At 38.1% G+C, this 23,232-nt stretch overlaps 2 protein-coding genes across 2 annotated transcripts; both read left to right on the top strand.

Annotated features, from left to right (window-relative positions):
* Positions 1-14,446: 14,446 nt before the first annotated feature.
* Positions 14,447-18,572, top strand: ASDURF (ASNSD1 upstream reading frame). Its single transcript, XM_032406263.1, has 4 exons — positions 14,447-14,625; positions 16,366-16,419; positions 17,522-17,597; positions 18,215-18,572. The coding sequence occupies exons 1-4, from the start codon at positions 14,536-14,538 to the stop codon at positions 18,283-18,285; spliced, it is 291 nt and encodes a 96-aa protein (XP_032262154.1). The 5' UTR covers positions 14,447-14,535; the 3' UTR covers positions 18,286-18,572.
* ASNSD1 (asparagine synthetase domain containing 1) lies at positions 18,291-23,232 on the top strand. The gene is made up of 3 exons (XM_032406253.1): positions 18,291-19,773; positions 20,059-20,240; positions 22,873-23,232. Exons 1-3 carry the CDS (start codon positions 18,307-18,309, stop codon positions 23,156-23,158), a joined length of 1,935 nt encoding a protein of 644 aa, XP_032262144.1. The 5' UTR covers positions 18,291-18,306; the 3' UTR covers positions 23,159-23,232.

Raw genomic sequence — 23,232 nt, 5'->3', positions numbered from 1 at the left:
AGCATCTGCCTTCGGCTCAGGTCATGATCTCAGAGTCCTGGGATTGAGCCCCGCGTCAGGCTCCGCAGGAAGCCTGCTTCTCCCTCTCACACTCCCCCTGCTTGTGTTCCCTCTCTTGCTGTCTTTCTCTGTTAAATAAATAAATAAAATCTTTAAACAAAAAAAAAGAGAGAGAGAGAGAGAGAGAGAGAAACTATCTGAAATTACTTTAAAGCATAGTAATTTAACTATACATATTTAGTGAGATATTCCCCAAAGGCAAAAACAACTCATATTATTGGTAGTAGTGTTGGTATTTTTATTCTAAGACTGTAAGATTAATGAGGCTAACTTAAAAATCTACAGTCATGAATTAAATTGTGAGCTCTATGTATTAACTGTTGGGGTTTTTTATTCCATGATGCTTGATGCTTCAGATATCTATATTATAAAACTGGTCTTTCCAGATGGCACGTAAGATTGTGTCCTTAGAGATGAACTGGGTCCTCAATTACAGGAGAGCTTTTAAAACTTTAATTCCTGGAAAGCTTATAAATGACTTCTCTTTGAGTATTCTATATCCAAGAAAGTCTCAATGTAGTTTATGTTTCTTCTTTTTATCCAAGTTATATTCAAGTTGTCCTTTAGGGAGCTTCATAACACTCTTATAATGCAGGTGCTTATTATTATCCAATTTTGTGGATGAGGAAACTGAGGCACAAGCTCTTGAAACTTGTTCAATGAGTTAGAACTATCTAGCGAATTAGCAAATCAGAACTATCTCAGATTTAGAAGGTAGGATTCCACATTTTAGACTAGAACTTACTTATCCTGGGGTGTTGAGTATTTCCTAACTACATGGAAGAGGAAACAATGAAATACCATAGGATTTGTTAATGCTGTTGCATTTTGTTTAATCAATAGGGATCAGATAAACATTTATGATGAGGCCCTTTAATCAGAATTTATAATTTTAGAATCATAAGCATAAAAAGTAAAGAAAAAAGTGAGATACTATAGAATAGCTCAGAAACAGAGCTTATCACTCTAATAAAGGGCTATAAAATATTGCACCAGTTTCAGATAGTTGGTTTCAGGAACATTTAGTTATCAGTAAGGATACTCCTTTCCCACCAGTTCCTTTCTCGTTCTTTCCTTAATATCCAACCTTCTTCATATATCACAAGGGATATAATATTTAAATTACTACACTTAGGAAATTTATGAAATATTTTATATTTTTTAAAAAATAAAACTTATTAATAAAAAAATTCCTAAATTGAAAAGATGAAAAATGGTTCAGGGTCCTGTGAGTCTCATGATAGAAATTTTCTTTTTTTTTTTTTTATGATAGAAATTTTCATGCCAAGCTAAGATGGCAGAGTAATAGGAGAACCCTAGGCTTGCCTTGTCCCTCGAACATGGCTAGATAAATATCAAATTATTCTGAATATCAAAGAAATCGATCTGAGGACTGACAGAATGAACTGCACAACTAGAGGGAGAGAAGAGGCCATATCATGTAAGGTAGGAGGTAAAGAGACATGGTTTGGGGGAGAAATGGATGGTGGGGTGCTGTGGAGGGGAGGTGGCCCTGGTCAGGAGTGGAGGGGGAGAGAGAGAGAGAGGAAGAGAGAAAGGAACACACAGGGGATTGCACAAGGAAAACACTTCCCCAAAGCCATTGACTGGGAAAATGAGAGGGACTGATTTTCGTGAGTTTTTACAACCAGCAGGGCCCAAAGACTGGAGTTTGAGAAGTCCACATTGTGGCGGGTGTGGAGGCTGGCAGGCATAGCAGTGTTCCTGTGGAGAAGGAGGGCAGATGGTGGTGGGGAGGGCAGACTGCGCAATTTGAGGATCCCCTGGGTAGCACTGGGAGAGACAATTCCCCCTTCTTGGAGTGCGCCTGGGAGAGGTGGCATTGCCTCTCCAGGGACAAAAGAGCTGACAGCTGCCATTTCCTCCCCCGCCCCTCAGCATAGGGACAGAGGCACCTACTGAGAGCGGCTAACCTGTATACTGGTTCTTTGTTGTGCTTTACTACAAAATCCACCCACTTACACTTTGGTGCAACTGCCCTTCTGGGACAAACCTACACCAGCCCCAGTATGGCCGAGACCCTCCCCAGGGGACTAGTGCAGGTTCCCACCACACCAGGTCCTGAAAGTTTGGAGTTTTAAAACTCAGCCAGCCTCTCTGGGATAGAGCCCAAGGTTCACTGTGCTGGCAGGCAGGCAGACAGCCTTAGACACAGACAGGGCAAAGGCAGGGATCTGAGGAACACTTGGGACACACGAGGGGAGACTGTTAGCTCTTCTGGGAGGGTTTCTTGGACAGCGGTGGGCACAAATTCTCCTCTCCGGGGTGAGGGAGGAGGCTGGTGCCATTTCTCTCCCCCGCCCCTCAGCATAAACTAACTTCGATAAGCAGCACAGTGCTAATAGCAGCAGCTCCTGCACTCTGCTAGTATTTCTTTATTAGGGCAGGTGTGCCTGAGAACCGGAGCAGTGAGGCCCTCCCCAAGAAGAGCAGCACAACAACCCCCACCCCCCCCACACACACACCCCACACCTCAACTGCCCAACTCCTCCCCACCCTGCACACACCACATCTACTGACCATAGAGTTCTGCAAAACTTCAGCTCTAGTGGAAATAGCATCAGGTCTCTTTTAACAAGAAGATCAGAACACACCTAGTTAAAACTTGCCACACTCTGGCCAAGGTCCAAACACTCCCCACTGCGGGCAAGGGGAAACTCCACAGAGGACTGACTTGAGGGAAAGAGCAGCCAAAACACATCAGCAGAGTGCACAGATCATACATGAGGGACACTTCCTGAAGCAGCAGACCCTGGACAGTATATGACCTCTTCTTAATAAAGTCATCACTCTCAGGAGCAGGAAACATAACAGGCTTTCCTAGCACACAGAAGAAGACAGGGACCTAGACAAAATGCCAAGATGGAGGAATTCGTCCCAAAAGACAGAACAAAAGGTCATGGCCAGGGATCTAATTGAAACAGATATAAGTAATATTCCTGATCCAGAATTTAAAGGAACAATCATAAGGATACTAGCTGGGCTTGAGAAAAGCACAGAAGACACCAGGGAGTCCCTTACCACAGAGATAAGAGACCTAAAAACTAGTCAGACCAAAATGAAAAATGCAATAATCAAGATTTGAAACCAACTGGATGTAATAGCCACAAAGATGGAAGAAGCAGAGGAATGAATAAGTGATATAGAAGATAAAATTATGGAAAATAATGAAGCTGAAGAGGGAAAGAAAATACTAGATCACGAACATGGACTTAGGGAAATCAGTGACTCTGTAGCATAATAACATTCATATCACAGGAATCCCAGAAGAAGAAGGGAGGGGAAAATGGGGCAGAAGGTTTATTTGAGGAAATGATAGCTGAAAACTTCCCTAATCTGGGGAAGGAAACAGACATCCAAATTCAGGAGGAACAGAGAACTCCCATCAAACTCAACAAAAGCAGACCAACACCAAGATATATCATAGTTAAATTTGCAAAATATAGAGATAAACAAAAAATCCTAAAAGCAGCAAGACAAAAGAAGTCCCCAACTTACAAGGGAGGACAAATGAAGTTTGCAGCAGATCTCTCCACAGAAACTTGGCAAGCCAAAGACAGTGGCATGATAAATTCAATGCGTTGAATGGGGAAAACATGCAGCCAGGACTACTCTATCCAGCAAGGCTATCTTTCAGAATAGAAGGAGAGATAAAGAGTTTCCCAGACAAACAAAAACTAAAGGAGTTCGTGACCACTAAACCAGTCCTGCAAGAAATATTAAAGGAGACTCTTTGAGTGGGAAAGAAAGAACAAAAGTGACAAAGACTAGAATGGAACAGAGAAAATCTCCAGAAACAACAACAAAACAAGTAATAAAATGACACTAAATTCATATCTATCAATAATTACTCTGGATGTAAATGGACTAAATGCTCCAATCAAAAGACATAGGGCATCAGAATGGATAAAAACACAAGACCCATCTATATGCTACCTACAAGAGACTCGTTTTAGACCTAAAGACATCTAAAGACACCTGAGATTGAAACTGAGGGGATGGAGAACCATTTATTATGCAAATGGATGTAAAAAGAACGCCAGAGTAGCAATACTTATATCAGACAAACTAGATTTTAAACCAAAGACTGTAACAAGAGATGAAGAAGAGATGATTATATTATAAATAAAGGGATCTATCCAACCAGAAGCTCTAGTGATTATAAATATTTGTGCCCCCAACCTGGGAGCACCCAAATATATTAAAAAATAACAAACATAAAGGAACTCATTGATAATAATACAATAATAGTAGGGGACTTTAACACCCCACTTACATCAATGGACAGATCATCTAAGCAGAAATCAACAAGGAAACAATAGCTTTGAATGACACACTGGACCAAATGGACTTTAGAGGTATATTCAGAACATTTCCTCTTAAAGCAGAATACATAGTCTTTTCAAATGCACATGGGACATTCTCCTGAATAGATCACATATTAGGTCACAAATCAGGCCTCAACAAGTTCAAAAAGATTGAGATCATAGCATGCATATTTTCTGATCACAATGCCATGAAACTTGAAGTCAACCAAAAGAAAAAATTTGGAAAGACCCCAAATACATGGAGGTTAAAGAACATCCTAGTAAAGAATGAAAGGGCAACCAGGAAATTAAAGCAGAAATAAAAAATACATGGAAAGAAATGAAAATGAAAACACAGTGGTCCAAAACCTTTGGGATGCAACAAAAGCACTCATAAGAGGGAAGTATATAGCAATACAGGACTACCTCAAGAAGCAAGAGAAATCTCAGATACGCAACCTAACCTTACACCTAAAGGAGCTAGAAAAAGAATAGCAAATAAAGCCTAAAACCAGCAGAAAAATGGAAATAATGAAGATTAGAACAGACATAAATGATATAGAAACAAACAAACAAAAAACAGTAGAACATATCAATGAAACCAGGAGCTGGTTCTTTGAAAAAATTAATAAAATTTCTTAGACTTATCAAAAAGAAAGAGAAAGGACCCAAATAAATAAAATCATGAATGAGAGAGGAGAGATCACAACAAACACCACATGAGCACATGCTAACAAACTGGGCAACTTGGAATGAATGGATAAATTCCTAGAAACATACAAACTACCAAAAGTGAAACAGAAGAAATAGAAAACTTGAACAGACTGATAACCAGCAAAGAAATTGAATATGTAATCAATAATCTCCCAAGAAAAGTCCAGGGCCAGATGGCTTCACGGGGGAATTCTACCAGACATGTAAAGAAGAGTTAATACCTATTCTTCTCAAACTGTTCCAGAAAAATAGAAATCAAAGGAAAATTTCTAAACTCATTCTATGAGGCCAGCATTACCTTGATTCCAAAACCAGACAAAGACCCCACTAAAAAAAGACAACTACAGGCCAATATCCCTGATGAACATAGATGTAAAAATTCTCAACAAAATACCAGTAAATTGAATCCAACAATACATTAAAAGAATCATTCCCCATGACCAAGTGGGAATTATTCCTGGCTTGCAAGCGTGGCTCAATACTCACAAGTCAATCAATGTGATACACCACATTAATAAAAGAAAAGATAAGAACTAAATAATACATTATATGTTTAAAAAAAAAGAAGAAGAAGATAGCAGGAGGGGAAGAATGAAGGGGGGGGGAATCGGAGGGGGAGACGAACCATGAGAGACTATGGACTCTGAAAAACAAACTGAGGGTTCTAGAGGGGAGGGGGGTGGGGAGATGGGTTGGCCTGGTGGTGGGTATTAAGGAGGGCACGTTCTGCATGGAGCACTGGGTATTATGCGCAATGAATCATGGAACACTACATCAAAAACTAACGATGTATGGTGATTAACATAACATAATAATAATAAAAAAAAGAACTATATAATCCTCTCAATAGATGCAGGAAAAGCATTTGGCAAAGAAAAGCATCCTCTTGATAAAAACTCTCAACAAAGTAGGGATAAAGGGAACATACCTCAACATCATAAAGGCCATATATGAAAGACCCACAGCTAACATCATCCTCAATGAGGAAAAACTGAGAGCTTTTGCTCTACAGTCAAGAACAAGACAGGGATGTGCACTCTCACCACTGTTATTTAACATAGTACTGGAAGGCCAAGCCTCAGCAGTCAAACAAAAAGAAATAAAAGGCATCCAAATCAGCAAGGAAGAAGTCAAACTTTCACTATTTACAGATGACATGCTACCATATATAGAAAACCCAAAAGAATCCATCAAAAAATTGCTAGAACTGATACATGAATTTAGCAAAATCAGCATACAAAATCTGTTGCATTTCTGTACAGTAATAATGAAGCTTCAGAAAGAGAAATCAATGAATCAATTCCACTTACAATTGTACTAAAAACCATAAGATACCTAGGAATAAACCTAACTAGAGGTAAAAGATCTGTACTCTGAAAACTAGAACACTTACGACAGAAATTGAAGATAACACAAAGAAATGGAAAAACATTCCATGTTCATGGATTAGAAGAACAAATAGTGTTAAAATGACTATACTACCCAAAGCAATCTACAAATTTAATACAATCCCTATCAAAATACCAATAGCATTTTTCACAGAGCTAGAACAATCCTAAAATTTGTATGGAACTACAAAAGGCCCTGAGTACCAGAGCAACTTTGAATAAGAAAAGCAAAGCTGGAGGCATCACAATTCCGGACTTCAAGCTATATTATAAAGGTGTAATGATCAAGACAGTATGGTACTGGCACAAAAACAGACACATAGATCAATGGAACACGATAGAGAAACCAGAAATGGACCCATAACTTTATGGTCAACTAATCTTTAACAAAGCAGGAAAGAATATCCAATGGAAAAAAGACAGTCTCTTCAACAAATGGTATTGGAAAAATTGGACAGCAACATACAAAAGAATGAAACTGGACCGCTTTCTTTCACCATATACAAAAATAAATTCAAAATGGTTGAAAGACCTAAATGTGAGACAGGAAACCATCAAAATCCTAGAGAAGAACACAGGCAACAACCTCTCTGACCTCAGTAGCAACTTCTTACTAGATACATCTGCAGAGGCAAGGGAACAAAAGAAAAAGTGAACTATTGGGACTTCATCAAGATAAAAAGCTTCCGCACAGTGAAGGAAACAATTAACAAAACTAAAAGGCAACCGATGGGATGGGAGAAGATATTTGCAAATGACATATGTGATAAAGGGTTACTATCCAAAATCTATAAAGAACTTCCCAAACTCAACACTGAAAAAATAAACAATTCAGTTAAGAAATGGGCAGAAGATGAATAGCCATTTTTCCAAGGAAGACATCCAGATGGCTAACAGACACATGAAAAGATGCTCAACATCACTCATCATCAGGGAAATACAAATCAAAACTACAATGAGATATCACCTCACACCTGTCAGGATGGCCAAAATTGACAACAGGAAACAACAGATGTTGGCAAGGATATGGAGAAAGGGGAACCCTCTTACACTGTTGATAGGAATGCAAACTGGTGCAGCCATTGTGGAAAACAGTATGTAGGTTCTTCAAAAAGTTAAAAATAGAACTACCCTTTGATCCAGCAATTGCATTATTAGGTATTTACCCAGATACAAAAATACTGATTTGAAGAGATACATGCACCCCGATGTTTATAGCAGCATTATCAACAATAGCCAAATTACGGAAAGAGCCCAAATGTCTAAGGACTGATGAATGGATAAAGAAGAGGTGGTGTGTGTGTGTGCATGTGTGTGCGCGTGTGTGTGTGTGTTGGAATATTACTGAGCCATAAAAAAGAATGAAATCTTGCTGTTTGCAACAACATGGATGGAGCTAGAGTCTATTATGCTAAGCAAAATAAGTCAGTCAGAGAAAGACAAATACCATATGATTTCATCCATATGTGGAATTTAAGAAACGAAACAGATGAATATTGGTGGGGGGAGAAGTAAACCATAACACAAGCTTCTTAACTACATAGAACAAACTGAGGGTTGCTGGAGGGGAGGTGGGTGGGGGATGGGTTAAATGGGTGATGGGTATTAAGGAGGGCACTTGAGATGAGCACTGGGTGTTATATGTAAGTGATAAATCATTAAATTATACTCCTGAAACTAATATTACATTGTATGTTAACTAACTGGAATTTATCTTTTTTAAAGATTTAACTTATTTGAGAGAGAGAGTGAGCATGAGTAGGGGGACGGGCAGAAGGAGAGGGAGAGGGACAAACATACTCCCTGCTGAGCACAGAGCCCCAAGAGGGGCTCAATCCCAGGACTCTGAGATAATGATCTGAGCCAAAGTCAGACACTTAACTGACTGAGCCACCCAGGCACCCCACTAACTGGAATTTAAATAAAAACTTGAAACTACAAAAAAAAAAGTAAACAACAACAAAAAAAGAAATTGTCATGCCTTGATAAAAATTTTCTTTAGTTGAACTAAACACTTTAATTAAACCATGTAACTTGTAGAAAAAAGCTAAAGCTCCATTATAGGTTTATATTCATAGGTAACTCTACCTAGTTATATTTTGTCTTCATTTACTTAACTCTTAAGTAAAATTACAGTTAATTCAAATATTAGTAGCAGTGGTATGATCATAATTTCTGTTCTCTGAACACCAGTCTCCTAAGTTCTAACTGCCCAACTTCCTCTATATTCTCTCACCAACTCCCTCTTCCCCTGTCCCTTATATAAATTCTTTCTTCTGCAAAAGCCATCTTCTGCCCCTTCTTTCAAGAAGCCTCAACTACACAGGCTCAGCTGCAGAGGCAGCCACACCTATGACAACAGTAAATCAGCAGTAAGTACGGCTTTAGTCATCCAGAAGTTAATCTCAGCCTTGCATACTCAACTTCCACTATAAAACCATTGGAAGCTATGGACACATATCCATGTATTGTTTTGTTTTGTTTTACTAGGGCAAGCCAATAACCACAGCATAGCAATGCTTTTAATACTAAAACAACAGCACCTACAAGCAAACTAACTTATAAATTGAACTAACTTGAACTAACTTGTTTGCTTGCTTACACTGTGATAACACAAATAGAATTTTCCTGGTAGTTGCTTCACAAAGAAAGAAAAAAAAAAACTTAAGACACCAAGGTAGAGTTACACTGTTACCATAAACAGATTTTGAGTAACAGCTTTGTAAAACTTTATTACAGCTAACAATCAGAAGTAGGGTAAAAATACCCAGCTCTGCATTATAAGGAGGGCATTCTATAAAGAAACATTACCAAATATATAAATATATATTACTAATACATCATTTAGACTTTATTTGTTCCTATTGATTCACTCAGATGGATGCATTTCTGCATGTTTTAAAAGCACCTAAATGCAAGTTTGGTAACAATAAATGCCTAATCACTTTAAAATTCTCCAGATACTAAACATTTCATAACTTTATTCAATTGACTTAGCCATTCACTGTAATCTACCTCACAGAGATGATTATGTTTAACCTTGCTTCTTCAATAATGTAGAACAAAACTTTTTAAGCATATCCTTAGTCTTGAGAATCAGGTGAACATATCACAGAAGTTATGGAAGAAGCTAAGATAATTTTAATCAACCTTTTTCTTAACTGTCAGAGATGGAAAGATGCATGGGTACCATAAAAAGCATCTTCCACTGCTGTCATTCACAAGCCACACTGAGCCCTACATTGTTAAGACAGTACCACCAATAATGAAATGTTCAATCCAGTTGGTACAAAAGCCAGGCCCACCTAGAATGAGGTGTATGAGATACCTAGGGTGGAAAATCTAAAGAGGCGCTCACTGCAGTACCCTGAGAGTGCATGCATCCTTAAATTTTGCCCCTAGGTGTCTCATTTGTCTTACTCTAGTCCCTGTCCTGCACAAGAGCCCCAAAGTGATGCTGGCTGTAGGAGCCAAGAGTGCCCAATCTCCACATTCCATAGCTGAAATTAAGTTGCAGAACCAATCTTCTCTCTAGTTGAAAGGGTTTACTCATCTCCAGCCCAGTGCTTGGAGACTCAGCCATTTCCCTTAAGTGACCAAGATTAGGCTGGTGTACTTCTCTACTAAGACACTGTCTCCTCCCCCCAATGCCTGTATGATAAGACCCAGTAGTCCCCCTTCCAGATACTAGAGCCCTGCTTATAAACAGGCCTTGTCACATTCTGACAGAATTCCTGATGCAAATCACCTACTTAGATTACAATACTACCTCTCCCTTGATTTTACCTCTTTGTTATTTAGGGTCTGGCCAAAATCCCACCCCATGCAATTTCCAATATGGTCTCCTTGCTAAGACCACCCTTTAGCCTGCTGTCTAGGCTTCTTAAAAGTCTGTGGCTCAGTCTGTCTCCTTTTAATTGGCTTCCAATTAGTCCTACCTCATCAGTTAACAGAACCATCCATTTATTGTGACCACCAAGATAACCATAAATGCCTTCAGCCTTAGCCCTGTTGAGAATCACTGGAAGTAGAAGAGAGGACATCACCTTCAATGAGAAACAGGCCAAGCATTTGGGAGCCTGCTCTTTTGGTTCCATTGGTTCATAAATACTGCTTGTGTCAAATTCATCTGGGGGAACTTCTAACTTATCTTTTTAACACACACTTAGATAGTGCTTAATATGTGCCTGAAACTATTATAAACACCTGACAAACACTAACTCATTCAATCTTCATAACAACCCTTTGAGTTAGGCACTATTATTACTCCCATTCTACACATTAGGAAACTGGGGCTTGAGAGGTTAATGACTTACCCAAAGTCACACATCTAATAAATACAAGCCTAAATTCAAGCCCAGCATTTTGGTTATAGGGTAAATGGTAAACACTGTTATGCAGCAGATAGCCATATCCCAGTCCCAAAGATTTGATCCAGTAAATCTGGGGAAAGGACTGAGAATTCTGTATGTCTATGAACAAAATTTTCAGATGATTTTACATAGTTGGAAGGGCACCCACCTACTAACTGGTATGTGGGAACCACAGCACTATTCCACACCTCATTTGGGACAGACAGAAAGGAGACTTATGTGGTTAGAAACAATTGTGTGTTGCATTATACCAAGAAAGCAAGGGAAGACAGTGGTTGTGGAACTACTCATTCAAAACCTTGGAAGGCAGGGTAATAATACCTTATGCTTTTATAAAATGGTCAACAGTAAATTATGTATTGTTAAACAGAATGAAATATATTAAGAATGTAGCATCAGAGGAAGAGTATAATAGCATTAATAAACATGAAATTATCTTACTAAGTAGGATACATGATAGCAATGGACTTAATTGAAAGAAGGAAGAAGAGCCTAGCTAGTTTATGGTGAGCTGCAGATGGTCAGTCCTGAACCAGTCAGGCAAGACAAATGATACCAGGTAACCCCAAAATGTGACTTTAAGCAGTGTAGGACTTAATAGCAGTTGAGGGAGGAAATAGAAGCAATTGGATATATATGAAAAATAAGATAAAATGTGAAAGAACTTTGAAAACAAATATGACTATCACTACTTTGTTTAGTAGTGTGTCATCTTAAGAGGCCCCCAGGAATTTAAAAAAAAAAAAAAAATATCCAAGCCAAGCACAGCCATAAGCAACAACCCACCACCCAAAGGGGGTAAGCAGCTGTAGACTGGCCAGCAGTATCTCTGACCACTCAGTATGGAAACAACTGTAGGTCAAAGAGTCAGCTCAAACCTGAACCAGAACTCCCACTCTGCCAGCCACTGCCACAGAAGGTGGAATATCCTGGGAAGCTCAGTCTCCAGCTTAATAGAAAAGCCTCAACTTTCCCTCCAAGCATGAATTAAAATAACATCCCATGTGTCGGGAGAGGTGAGTTCCTAGGTTCCTACCAGAATTAAAATAATATCCCATGTGTCAGGAGAGGTGTGTTCCTAGGTTCCCATCAGCTCAACTGTATTAAACCCTAAATGTTGGGACACCTGGGTGGCTGAGTAGGTTAAGTGTCTGCCTTCAGCTCAGGTCATGATCTCAGGATCCTGGGATTGAACCCCACATCGGGCTTCCTGCTCAGCAGGGAGCCTGCTTCTCCCTCTGCTGCTCCTCGTGCTTGTGCGCGCTCTCTCTCTCTGTCAAATAAACAAAATCTTAAAAAAAATAAAAATAATAAAACCTTAAAAAAAAAATGACCCAAAGGACAGCCATTCTACAGTATATAAAAACAAGAAGCAAAAGTATATAATATTAAAATTATGCTTCTATTAATCAGTGTTTCTGTATTCAACTTTTAAAAATAAATTATCTACTGATCTAATGACTAATCATTAATTAACCCAATTTATTATCTCAGGATTTCAAGTTACCTAAGGATTTTGGAGTTATGCATAAACTTACATGATACAGAACATAATTACTGTTGATATAAAAAGTCTGTCTGAATAATTTTTTCATTTTAGTGGACGGAAATTTGTATTTTTCATAAACTTGCATTATTTTATAGCAGTAATGCTAGCTTATTTAATCAGTAAACCAATATAAGAAGCTTAGGAAATTCGGATTACCTAATCTCTTCATGAGAAGGCAAATCTAAATGTCATTAAAAAAAACACACATCTGTATTTTACTTAACATTGACAAATCAGTGCAAAGACATAATAACCGTTTTTTTTCTTTCTTAAACCAAAATTATTAATCTAACCTGATTTCTCCAAAGGCTCATCTTAATTATATAAATTTATATTCTTCAAATGTATGTAAGCTAGCAGTTTTTGTAAGAAGAAATTTTTTCCTTAAAAGTCCAGCACATATTAAGTATTAGAGATTTGGGGCTTTTTTTAATTTGGGGGATTTATGCAAGGGCACATTTATGTCTATAGACCAATCAGAACAGAAGTTCTTTAATTTAAGAGACATTATAATGGAATTTATTAATACCCTCCAGAAGTATGAAAACCTTTTACACTCAGACAGCAACATATAAAGGCTATTTTAAATTATAGTCACATGGACGCATAGAGAGCTCATAGCTTCAGTTGTACATCTCAATCACTGGTTGAAAGTACAACAGAAATACAAAAATTCACTGACCCAGAACTCAAAAATCAGTTCTCCCCCCAGTGGACACAAAGTTCTTAATTAATTTGAGCTCACAAAGGACAAACAAAAAGACCAAAAAAACTGGATTCTCTTTCATCTCTCTTCTAATAGAGACTAGATCTCCATCATCCAATAGGTATCATCAAATGGATATACCATAAAACCAAATTCCAATCATTGCTGCTAGTAATGTATAATAACTTATCAGGCATGCAAAATTAGAAACAAAAACAAAATTTTTAAAAATGAGTAAAAAAGGAAAAACAGACAGTAAACTTACTTCTATAACCACTTTTGGATTTACTCCAAGAGCCAATAAAATATATGCCTGGGCTTAAACAACCCTGAGGTGCACTTCCTTAGCCATACAATTTGGCACCATCGGTTGAGTACACATCAGTTGGCATCTCCATGGAACCTTAAGAGTTCCTATGCTGAAGTATAGGGCAGGATTGCATACACAAAATCACATCTCTCACACACAAGTATAAGATGAACCTATGTCAAAGTTCTATTCAATCCATTAATTAATGAAGGAACAGATGTCAAAACCGAACAGTTTATGAGAAACTAAGTATATACTAATAAAGAAATCATTAGAATTTCAGAGTTAGATACAAAACTGAACAATAAATCACAACCTGTGGCATTATCTGGCCCACCAGATAGAAATTATTTGCATCTCTACCACACAAAAATCTACAAGTTAACCTCTGCTCCTACAGAATTGTAAAATAGCCCAGTCAATAGAAATTCAGGTCCAGAAAAGGAATAAAACAACACCCAGTAATCTCTTTGTTTACAAGGTTTGGATAATTTTTCTCATAGGAGTGAGATATTGTAAATATTGCATGGAACATACTTACATTAAAAATTTATTCTTTTATCTGAAATTTATATTTAACTGGACATCCTGTATTTTATCTTTTAGCCCTAATAAGAAGTTAACAAAAATTTTTAACAAGTCTGTACAATTCCGTTGCCAACAATGTATCTCTTAAACCAATGGCTAGTTTCATATCCTTCCTTGCCTAGATAATTAAGTGGTATATTTTTACCCCGCTTCTATTCTTTATATTTACCACTGGAGGGCGCATATAACGCACAATCCACTGGATTCCAGGCAGTAAGGAGACCACAAAAGCGTTTCCACGTTGGATCCGCTAGGGGACCATTCGGAAACCTCTCTGATTTCACAACCAGGATCACGCGCTCACTAGGCATCTGTTGCGCACGCGCACAACTCCTCCCAAGATACATCCGATTGCGCAGGCGTTCTAGTGAATGCGCAGCCGCTATTGGTAAGACTGACGGGAAAGAGAAAGGGAGAGGGTGGGGCCACGGGGAGCGCGCACGCGCTGTGGCTGAGGACTGGAAGGTACTGGGCGCAAGTGAGGGTTGGTGCAATTTGAGTTCAACGCGCTCGGTGGAGATGCCCAGCAGGGGGTCGCGGCCCGAGGACGGCGCCGGGCTGTTCTCTGCAGACCACTCGACACTACACAAGGAGGATCTTAGCAGCAAGGTGAGTGTGGGACGAGGCGCGAAAGTCCGGACTTGGCTCCGCTCGTCTCCGAAGAAGGTCCCCCGCGCCACATGGCCCAGCCTAGGCTTTGCCCTGCTGCTTTGCTCCTTTTAGTCTTAGCATTTGGTAGCTAGAGTTAAAGGGAGACCATGAAATTTACCCCAAGATTAGACCCAGCTGGTAGTGGGACAGAAGTTTGGTTGGGATCTTTTCTCCCTACTCTTTTTAAACTGTTAGAAGTACCTCCTACTCCAGATCTATTGTGGTGTTTTCCAACTCAGAAAATGCCACCACCATCCATTCACTTGTCCATGCCAATAACTTGGGAGCTATCCTTGACGTCCATCACGAAGACCTACCAGTTCTACTTCTGAAGCTCATTTCAGATAAATCCCGTTGTCACAGTGTACACACACCATCCTAAACCAGCCATCCTCATCTACCATCCGGAACCCTGCATAAGTTTCCTAACCGGTCACTCCTTCATCCATCCTTACCTTCTTCCAATCTGTTCTCCACTTTAGGCAGAGCAGTGATCCTAAAATATGTATCTGATTGTCACTGTTCTATCCAAAAAGGCGGGGGGGGGGGGGGCGGGGAGGGAGCAATGTACATCTTAACTGCCATAAACAGACAAAACCTTTCAAAATATACTGGAGAGGGGAATGGTTATAGCCTTTCAAGTATTAGATGTCCTAGATTTTACTTTAGTTCTGTCCCAAACTAACAGTGACATCTCAAGCAAGTCTCTGATCCCTCTGTATCAGTTTCCTTGTTTAAAGTAAAGTGAAATGTATACCTGCTATTTCTAAAATGAATGGGGATGCACTGTTCAAACACAGATCTGAAGGAGGTTATACAAATTTGGTCTTGGAATTCAATTCAAATCTAGCCAATTACTACATTGACTGGAGAGACAGAAGTGTACACACCCATGGGTAGTGAATTTTCAAATCACATATAGCCCACTCCAATTACTACCACAGCAAGCCATTTATACTGATGTATGACAGATCTCTGAGGTGTGTGAGGTAGGACAGAGATTATAATCCTGCTTTTAGAGGTACTGATGACACAATATCATGTTCACACCATAACTGCCTTTACTGAAAAGAGTTAGAAATTTCACTTCCACTTAGTTGTGCCTTGTGCCCTATCCTACTAATAAAAAGTGAGGTATAGTTCAACAGTGCCAGCACCATTCTACTCTTTGAAACGTAAAGAGGAATAAAGCCAAGATGGAAAGTAATACGCCTTACTGCCCCAGGTAGGGCATTTATACTACTTACTTGTTCTGAACGTGTGGCTACACCATTCAGTACATAAATCATGAAAAGCATTGATATTTCATGACGTGCTATTAAAAAACAAAAACATAACTTAAATCATTGAAAACTGATACTACTTTTGGTGCATATTTTCTATGTTAAATAAAAGGCACAGACTTTGTTTAGTAACTGTGGCCTTTGCATGAATGCTGGTTACTAACCCCAAACCCCTTATCTGGGTTCAGTGGGCTTTTTAACACCTGTCAAGTGTAATCACTGTTTCCTCTTCCAACTTTCCCCCAGCTGCACCCCCACACACTGCTGTTCAAAAAGAATCTTTGTATTCACAGACTGCCCATTTGGGCAACCAGTAAATTATAGCACCTTATCCCATCTCTCTAATTTTAAAAGGCCCTCAATCGAGCATACTTTGCTAGCCTCTGATTTAAGAAGTTTTTCTTTATTTCATTAGATTAAAGAACAAAAAATTGTTGTGGATGAACTTTCTAACCTGAAGAAGAACAGGGTGAGTTATTAGGATAATTCTGAATTGTATGTGGGAAGGTTTGATTATATCTTATTAACTATATACTAAAGTTAAAAGAATTATATATAAGATTTATATTTACATTAAAATTTGCAAAACTTCAGCATCTTTTTTAGTTCCATTGCAAAAGTGAAAAGTGTCCAAGATTTTATACACATAGTGGATATCTGTATGTTAATTATAGTTGATAATTTTTTTTTTTCTCATCATATGCAATTTGCACTACCTTTGAACCAAATGATACTAATTATACAATGGTATCTTGGGTCTGTAATCACTAATGGTATTGACTTATACTTGAACTTGGTGTTTTCTTTTGAAATAAATAACCTTTAAATATATTAAGAAAGGAAACTCTGCCTTAAAGTGAATGTGGATAATTGTTGAAAAAACAAAAAGGATAAATTGCTTCCCCCCCCAAATTTTTTTACACAAATCGTCCAAATTTAATGCCATGTGCATTAATGTATTCATAAACAAGCTACTGCTTTATGTGTACTTATACTGTCAAAAATTACATTTTAAAGTTCAGGAAGAAATGATTTTGAGCCCTTTAAAGCATTTGATAAGTAACAGGTTGGTTAAACATTTCTGATATTGTCCCTTTTGGAATTTTAGAATTTAAGGCACAACTGACACAAACTTTCTAGAGGGCAAGTTGGCAGAATGTATCAAAGCCTTAAAACTATGTAGCACTTTGACCCAGTTCCATTTATAGGAATTAATATTTATGAGTCATGGGAGTGAACAAAGATTTATTTACAAAGAACTTCATTGCAACATTGATTTATAAAGTTGGTAATATCTTAAATGTCTAAAACTTGAGGACTTATCAAATAACCTGTAATGTTCAAGGAAACTGATAGTTGATATATGCAGAGAAAATACTTTTCACCTCAGTGTTAATGGTAGCAGTTTCTAGATGGTAAGATAATGGGTGACTTTTGTTTACCTGTATTTGCTAAGGTATTGTTCTGAATATATGTTATTGAAGTTCAAGAATATACAATAAAAGAGTTCAGAGTTTTGACATATACTTTTTAGATCAAATCCTGATATTAGCCTAAATTATGTTTTGCAGAAAGTATATAGGCAGCAACAGAACAGCAACATATTCTTTCTTGCAGACCGAACAGAAATGCTTTCTGAAAGCAAAAGTAAGTTTTTTGGGTTTTTTTTTTTTTTTTTGGTATATTATATAGAAATGCATGAAAAGTCTTTTCTAGGCTTCCTGTAGAAACTCATGGTAGTGCCTAAATTATACTGTCTATTTCTGAATGTTTAAATATATATCTGAAGCTTGTATGGTGGTATATCAAGTAAAATTAATGCTGTGGTTTGGGTTTTCTTCAAGGTAGCCTTCCAAAGGTGAGTCTACAGTAAAAATAAAATAAAATAAAAATATATAAGTTGTGTTAGAGAGCCATAATTATTAATGTGTGCTTTAGAATTTTTGGCAGGTCTAGGTGTGAGAACTGCTCTACCACTTTCTCCCTTTGTGACTTTGAGTGAATAACTTTGAGCCTCCAAAGTTTTTTGGGATTTAAACAAGAGGGGCTAGCCCATAGCCCAGTGCCTGGGCCAAAATAAGCATTTGATAAACAGAAATTATTTTCCTAAAAGGTAAACATTTGTCATTAGAAGCCTGTTGTAACACAGTGCATATACTCAGGTGGTTTGGTCTTGGTAAATAGCCTATGTTGCTGTATGAATTACCAGGGAAAGGTCTAAGAATTTTCATTTTACTTAGTATTTCTTCTCCCCTCCCCCACAGATATACTGGATGAACTGAAAAAAGAATACCAAGAAATAGAAAACTCAGAGAAGACCAAAATCAAGAAATAGTCAACTTGATTTCACACAACAATGTGTGGCATTTGTTGTTCTGTAAGCTTTTCTGTTGAGCATTTCAGCAAAGATTTGAAAGAGGATTTACTGTATAATCTTAACCGACGGGGACCCAATAGTAGTAAACAGTTGTTAAAGTCTAGTGTTAGCTACCAGTGTTTATTTTCTGGTCATGTCCTTCACTTAAGAGGTGTTTTGACTGCCCAGCCTGTGGAAGATGAAAGGGGTGATGTGTTCCTGTGGAATGGAGAAGTCTTTAGTGGCATAAAGGTCGAAGCTGAAGAGAATGATACTCAAATAATGTTTAATTACCTTTCCTCTTGTAAGAATGAAGCTGATATTTTGTCACTCTTCTCAGAAGTCCGAGGTCCCTGGTCTTTTATATATTACCAAGCGTCCAGTCATCATCTATGGTTTGGTAGAGATTTTTTTGGTCGCCGTAGCCTGCTTTGGCATTTTAGTAATTTGGGCAAGAGTTTCTGCGTCTCTTCAGTTGGCGTTCAGACCTCCGGAGTGGACAGTCAGTGGCAAGAAGTTCCAGCATCTGGAATTTTCAGAATTGATCTCAAGTCTGCTTCCCTTTCCAAATCTGTGGTTTTAAAATTGTACCCTTGGAAATCTGTTTCTGGGGAGAATGTTATCAAAGAATGTGTTAATAGCCTGATTCAGATTTCAGCAAACTTGCCTGCATTTGTATCAGTGGTAGCAAATGAAGCCAAACTGTATCTTAAAGAACCTGTTGTTCCTTTAAATATGACGTTACCACAAGCTCCCCTTGAGATTCCTTGCAGTAACACCGCTAGTGTCCCTCCTACAAGGGAAACACTTCAGGTCTTTCTTACTGATGGACACACAGAGGAAGTAGTTCAGCAATTCATTGATGTCCTGAGTATCGCAGTGAGGAGACGTGTCTTGTGTTTACCTAGGGATGAAAACCTGACACCAAGTGAGGCTTTGAAAATTTGTGATAGGAAAGCAAACGTTGCAATCCTGTTTTCTGGGGGTATCGATTCCATGGTTATTGCAGCCCTTGCTGACCGCCATATACCTTTAGATGAACCAATTGATCTTCTTAATGTGGCTTTCATGACTAAAGAAAAGACCCTATTAACTGGTTTTAACACAAAGAGGAAAAAACAGAAAAGTCATTGTGAAATACCTTCTGAAGAATTCTCTAAAAATAATGCTGCTGCTGGTGATGATGATGGTCCTGATAAACAATTCAGTGTACCAGATCGTATCACAGGCAGAATGGGACTAAAGGAACTACAAGCTGCTAACCCTTCCCGGATTTGGAATTTCGTTGAAATTAATGTTTCTCTGGAGGAACTGCAAGAATTAAGAAGAACTCGAATATGCCACTTGGTTCAGCCCTTGGATACAGTGTTGGATGATAGCATTGGCTGTGCAGTCTGGTTTGCTTCTAGAGGAATTGGTTGGTTAGTGACCCAGGATGAAGTGAAATCCTATCAGAGCAGTGCAAAGGTATGGCACGGCAGACACACTGTACTCAGAATTTCTGAGCCCTCATTTTGACCCTTTAAAGCTATTAGCATTTATATTGCAAGAATAGAGCATATTTTAATTGCATTTAACCCACAGTGCGATGTATAAGACAAAAATTGGGCATATTTTTACTATTTTATGACTATCCTTGTGTTTTTGTCAGAAAATGTTATTTTTGAGATGGTAACTTTTTAAGCTTTGCTTTTATTTTAGTCATTTTCTTTATCTTATGTTGGAAGTATGGATTTCTTTAAACTGTTACAGGTAGTTCTTACTGGAATTGGTGCTGATGAGCAACTTGCAGGTTATTCTCGCCATCGTGTCCGCTTTCAGACACACGGAATGGAAGGATTAAATAAGGAAATTGAGATGGAACTGGGACGAATATCTTCTAGAAACCTTGGTCGTGATGACAGAGTTATCGGTGATCACGGAAAAGAAGCAAGGTAATTCTACTTACGTAAGTGCTGTGGGTAATTTTGTAGAAACACTAGACTGTAAAAGGAGATTTTTCAGTTCTTTTTCTCTGGAGACTGTTGAAATGAGTAACAGTAGCAACAATACTATCTTGGCCTTATATTACAAACACCGTCCATCAGAGGGGAAGCTGGGGAGGGATCAGGGGAGCACTTGTTTTCCAGAACTCATATTCTAAGCGATGTCTTTTTGGTAATTTTCAAAGATAATACAATGGCGTGATTGTTTTCCGTAGTACAGTGGAAAAGACTGTAAAACTGAGGTAATGGAATGCTGAGAGAAGGTATTTAAAGGGTTGGGTTTTGTTTCAAATGTTGGCTTTCCTCCCAGTAAGAGCATAGGCCCTACTCCCATGCTTTCCTCTCCAGTGAGAGAGTACCGGCTTTGTCGCTGTGGACATTTCTGTATGTAGAGATCCATACTGATGTCAGTGGTGGTTCCAGAACTGGATTCCCCTCTGCTATGTTTTTTGAACTCAATTTGGTCATATGTTGCAGATAACCTAACTTTCAAAGAGATCAAGGCACTTTCATGTGTATATTCTCTTTTAATTCAGGGGTTTATTTTTACCTACAACATATTTCTGATGGTAATAAACAAATGCTTGAAAACCACTTTTTAAATTACTGAGGATAAAGAAAGATGTTTTATTCAGTTATAAAAAGCAGAAGTTTGTTCAACTAGGTTAATTTATTAAGTGGTAGTTTATTACAAGGGTACAAGCATGTGAGAATAGGGAGTCCAAATAAGCTTTGTGAGAATTGGGACATCATAACACAACTACTCTAACACTTCACTGTTTCAGCTTTTCAGTACATATAGAAAATATAGAAGTTCTATATCTACTAAATATAGAATATACATAATTTACATATATTACATACCACAATGTAAAAACTATAAAATGTTTTCCTTTTGAAGGGTGTATGTATTTGATAGAGAGAGAGAGAAATTCAGTCTTTTATTTCAGGTAGGTCAGAGAAAAGGGAATTTATTTTATTTAGTAAAAGCAGTTAATTCTAAAGGCCCCATGTGATACCCTTATGTAAAAGTGCATATGAAGAATGTTTCAAACAGCGGATACAGAATTGTGATTTAACAAATACCACGATAGTGGCTAGATCCAATATCAATTTATTATGTATTTTAGCATACATATTAGCAGTGCTCAATTGATTAGATTATCTTATATATAAATTTGTTTTTGTAATTAATTCATTTTTACAAAATATTCCACATAACGAATGCCTTTACCCTTTCCAGTCTCTCTACATGAGCTAGAATAAAATGTAATAAAACAGAAACACTACTGTAACAGTACTGCATTTAAAGAATTGGAGGGAGAGTTTTAAAGTATTTTAAACAAAACCCAGAATTTTGTAGGAAATTAGGGAAGCCAAAGGGCAGAAAGTTATTTTTTTTAAATCCAGTACTTTGTTCTGTTAATACCATTTGCCTCCATTTAAATGGCTTAAAGGTAATCAAACAATTTTTTTTTAAAGATTTATTTATTTCAGAGAGAGTGTGCGCGCACCCACACAGGCACACACGGGGGGGAGGGGAAGAGGGAGGGAGAGAAGCCTCAAGCAGACTCCCCGCTCACGGAGCCTGATGCGGGGCTCAATCCCACAACTGACCATGAAATCATGACCTGAGCTGAAACCAAGAATCAGACACTTAACGGACTGTGCCACCCAGGCACGCCAATTTTTTTTTTTAAAGATTTATTTATTTCAGAGAGAGAGAGTATGCAGGAGTGCGAACAGGGGGAAGGGCAGAGGGAGAGGGGAAGCAGACTCCCTGCTGAGTGCAGAGCCCCACTGGGGCTCTGTCTCCTGACTGGGAGAGCGTGACCTGAGCTGAAACCAAGAGTCAGACACTCAACTGACTAAGCCACCCAGGCGCCCCTAAACAATTTTGATAACCATAAAATTTTACCATAAGTAAATGTTTCACAAGTTCAGGATTATAGAGCCCTTCTGTATTGATTTCATACCTCTAAAGTTCATTTACTTTTGACATGATAAAGAGCACACAGATTGAATAATTGAGTCAAGACTGTACTTGTGGGGCACTGGGTGGCTCAGTCAGTTAAGCGTCTGCCTTTAGCTCAGGTCATGATCCCAGGGTCCTGGGATCGCATCCCACATCGGGCTCCCTGCTGAGAGGGGAGTCAGCTTGTCTTTCTCCATCCCCACTCCCCCACTCTGCCCCCCATTCGGGCTCTCTCTCAAAGAAATAAATAGAACCTTAAAAAAAAAACAAACTGTACTCGTTTTCCAAGGCATCCCCAAAGAAACCTTGTGAAACAATTTGAGATTATTTCTAACCGTAGGCCTAATTTATTTATTTTTTGAGGCAAAATTTATTTATTTTGTAGCATATTATTAAAATTAGTCATATGAAATATTTGCCTATGTGATTAAATTTTAGCTGTAAAATTGTGTAAATAACCAGAATATTTTTAATTGAGAAAAACAGTGCCATCAAAAATTAATTTGATGCTATAAATTTTAACATTGAATAAAATGTAAAAGAAATAATCATAACACATTGGTTTTATTTTTTTTTATAGTGGTTATATTTATCTATTTATTTTAGATTTCCTTTCCTGGATGAAAATGTCGTCTCCTTTCTAAATTCCCTACCGGTTTGGGAAAAGGCAAACCTGACTTTCCCCCGTGGAATTGGTGAAAAACTAATTTTGCGTCTTGCAGCATTGGAACTTGGCTTAACAACCTCTGCTCTTCTGCCAAAACGGGCCATGCAGTTTGGATCCAGAATTGCAAAAATGGAAAAGAGTAATGAAAAGGCATCTGATAAATGTGAAAGGCTCCAAGTCATTTCCTTAGAAAACCTTTCTATTGAAAAGGAGATTAAAACATAATTCTTCACAATGTAACAATATTTACTGAATAATGATTATGTAAAAATAAAACACTCTGCTGCTCTATTATTATA

Source organism: Phoca vitulina, unplaced genomic scaffold, assembly GCF_004348235.1.
Source record: "Phoca vitulina isolate PV1807 unplaced genomic scaffold, GSC_HSeal_1.0 scaffold1, whole genome shotgun sequence".
In the NCBI taxonomy this organism is placed as follows: domain Eukaryota; kingdom Metazoa; phylum Chordata; class Mammalia; order Carnivora; family Phocidae; genus Phoca; species Phoca vitulina.
Note: the sequence above shows the minus strand (reverse complement) of the source record. Positions and strands in the feature narration are given on the sequence as shown.

Bases quoted from the DNA above. Each gene is read 5' to 3' on its own strand.
- ASDURF (XM_032406263.1), top strand. From the start codon at position 14,536: ATGCCCAGCAGGGGGTCGCGGCCCGAGGACGGCGCCGGGCTGTTCTCT. The intron at 14,626-16,365 runs GTGAGTGTGGGA...TTATTTCATTAG, and splicing joins AGGAGGATCTTAGCAGCAAG to ATTAAAGAACAAAAAATTGT. The intron at 16,420-17,521 runs GTGAGTTATTAG...TATGTTTTGCAG, and splicing joins CTAACCTGAAGAAGAACAGG to AAAGTATATAGGCAGCAACA.
- ASNSD1 (XM_032406253.1), top strand. From the start codon at position 18,307: ATGTGTGGCATTTGTTGTTCTGTAAGCTTTTCTGTTGAGCATTTCAGC. The intron at 19,774-20,058 runs GTATGGCACGGC...AAACTGTTACAG, and splicing joins CCTATCAGAGCAGTGCAAAG to GTAGTTCTTACTGGAATTGG. The intron at 20,241-22,872 runs GTAATTCTACTT...TATTTATTTTAG, and splicing joins GATCACGGAAAAGAAGCAAG to ATTTCCTTTCCTGGATGAAA.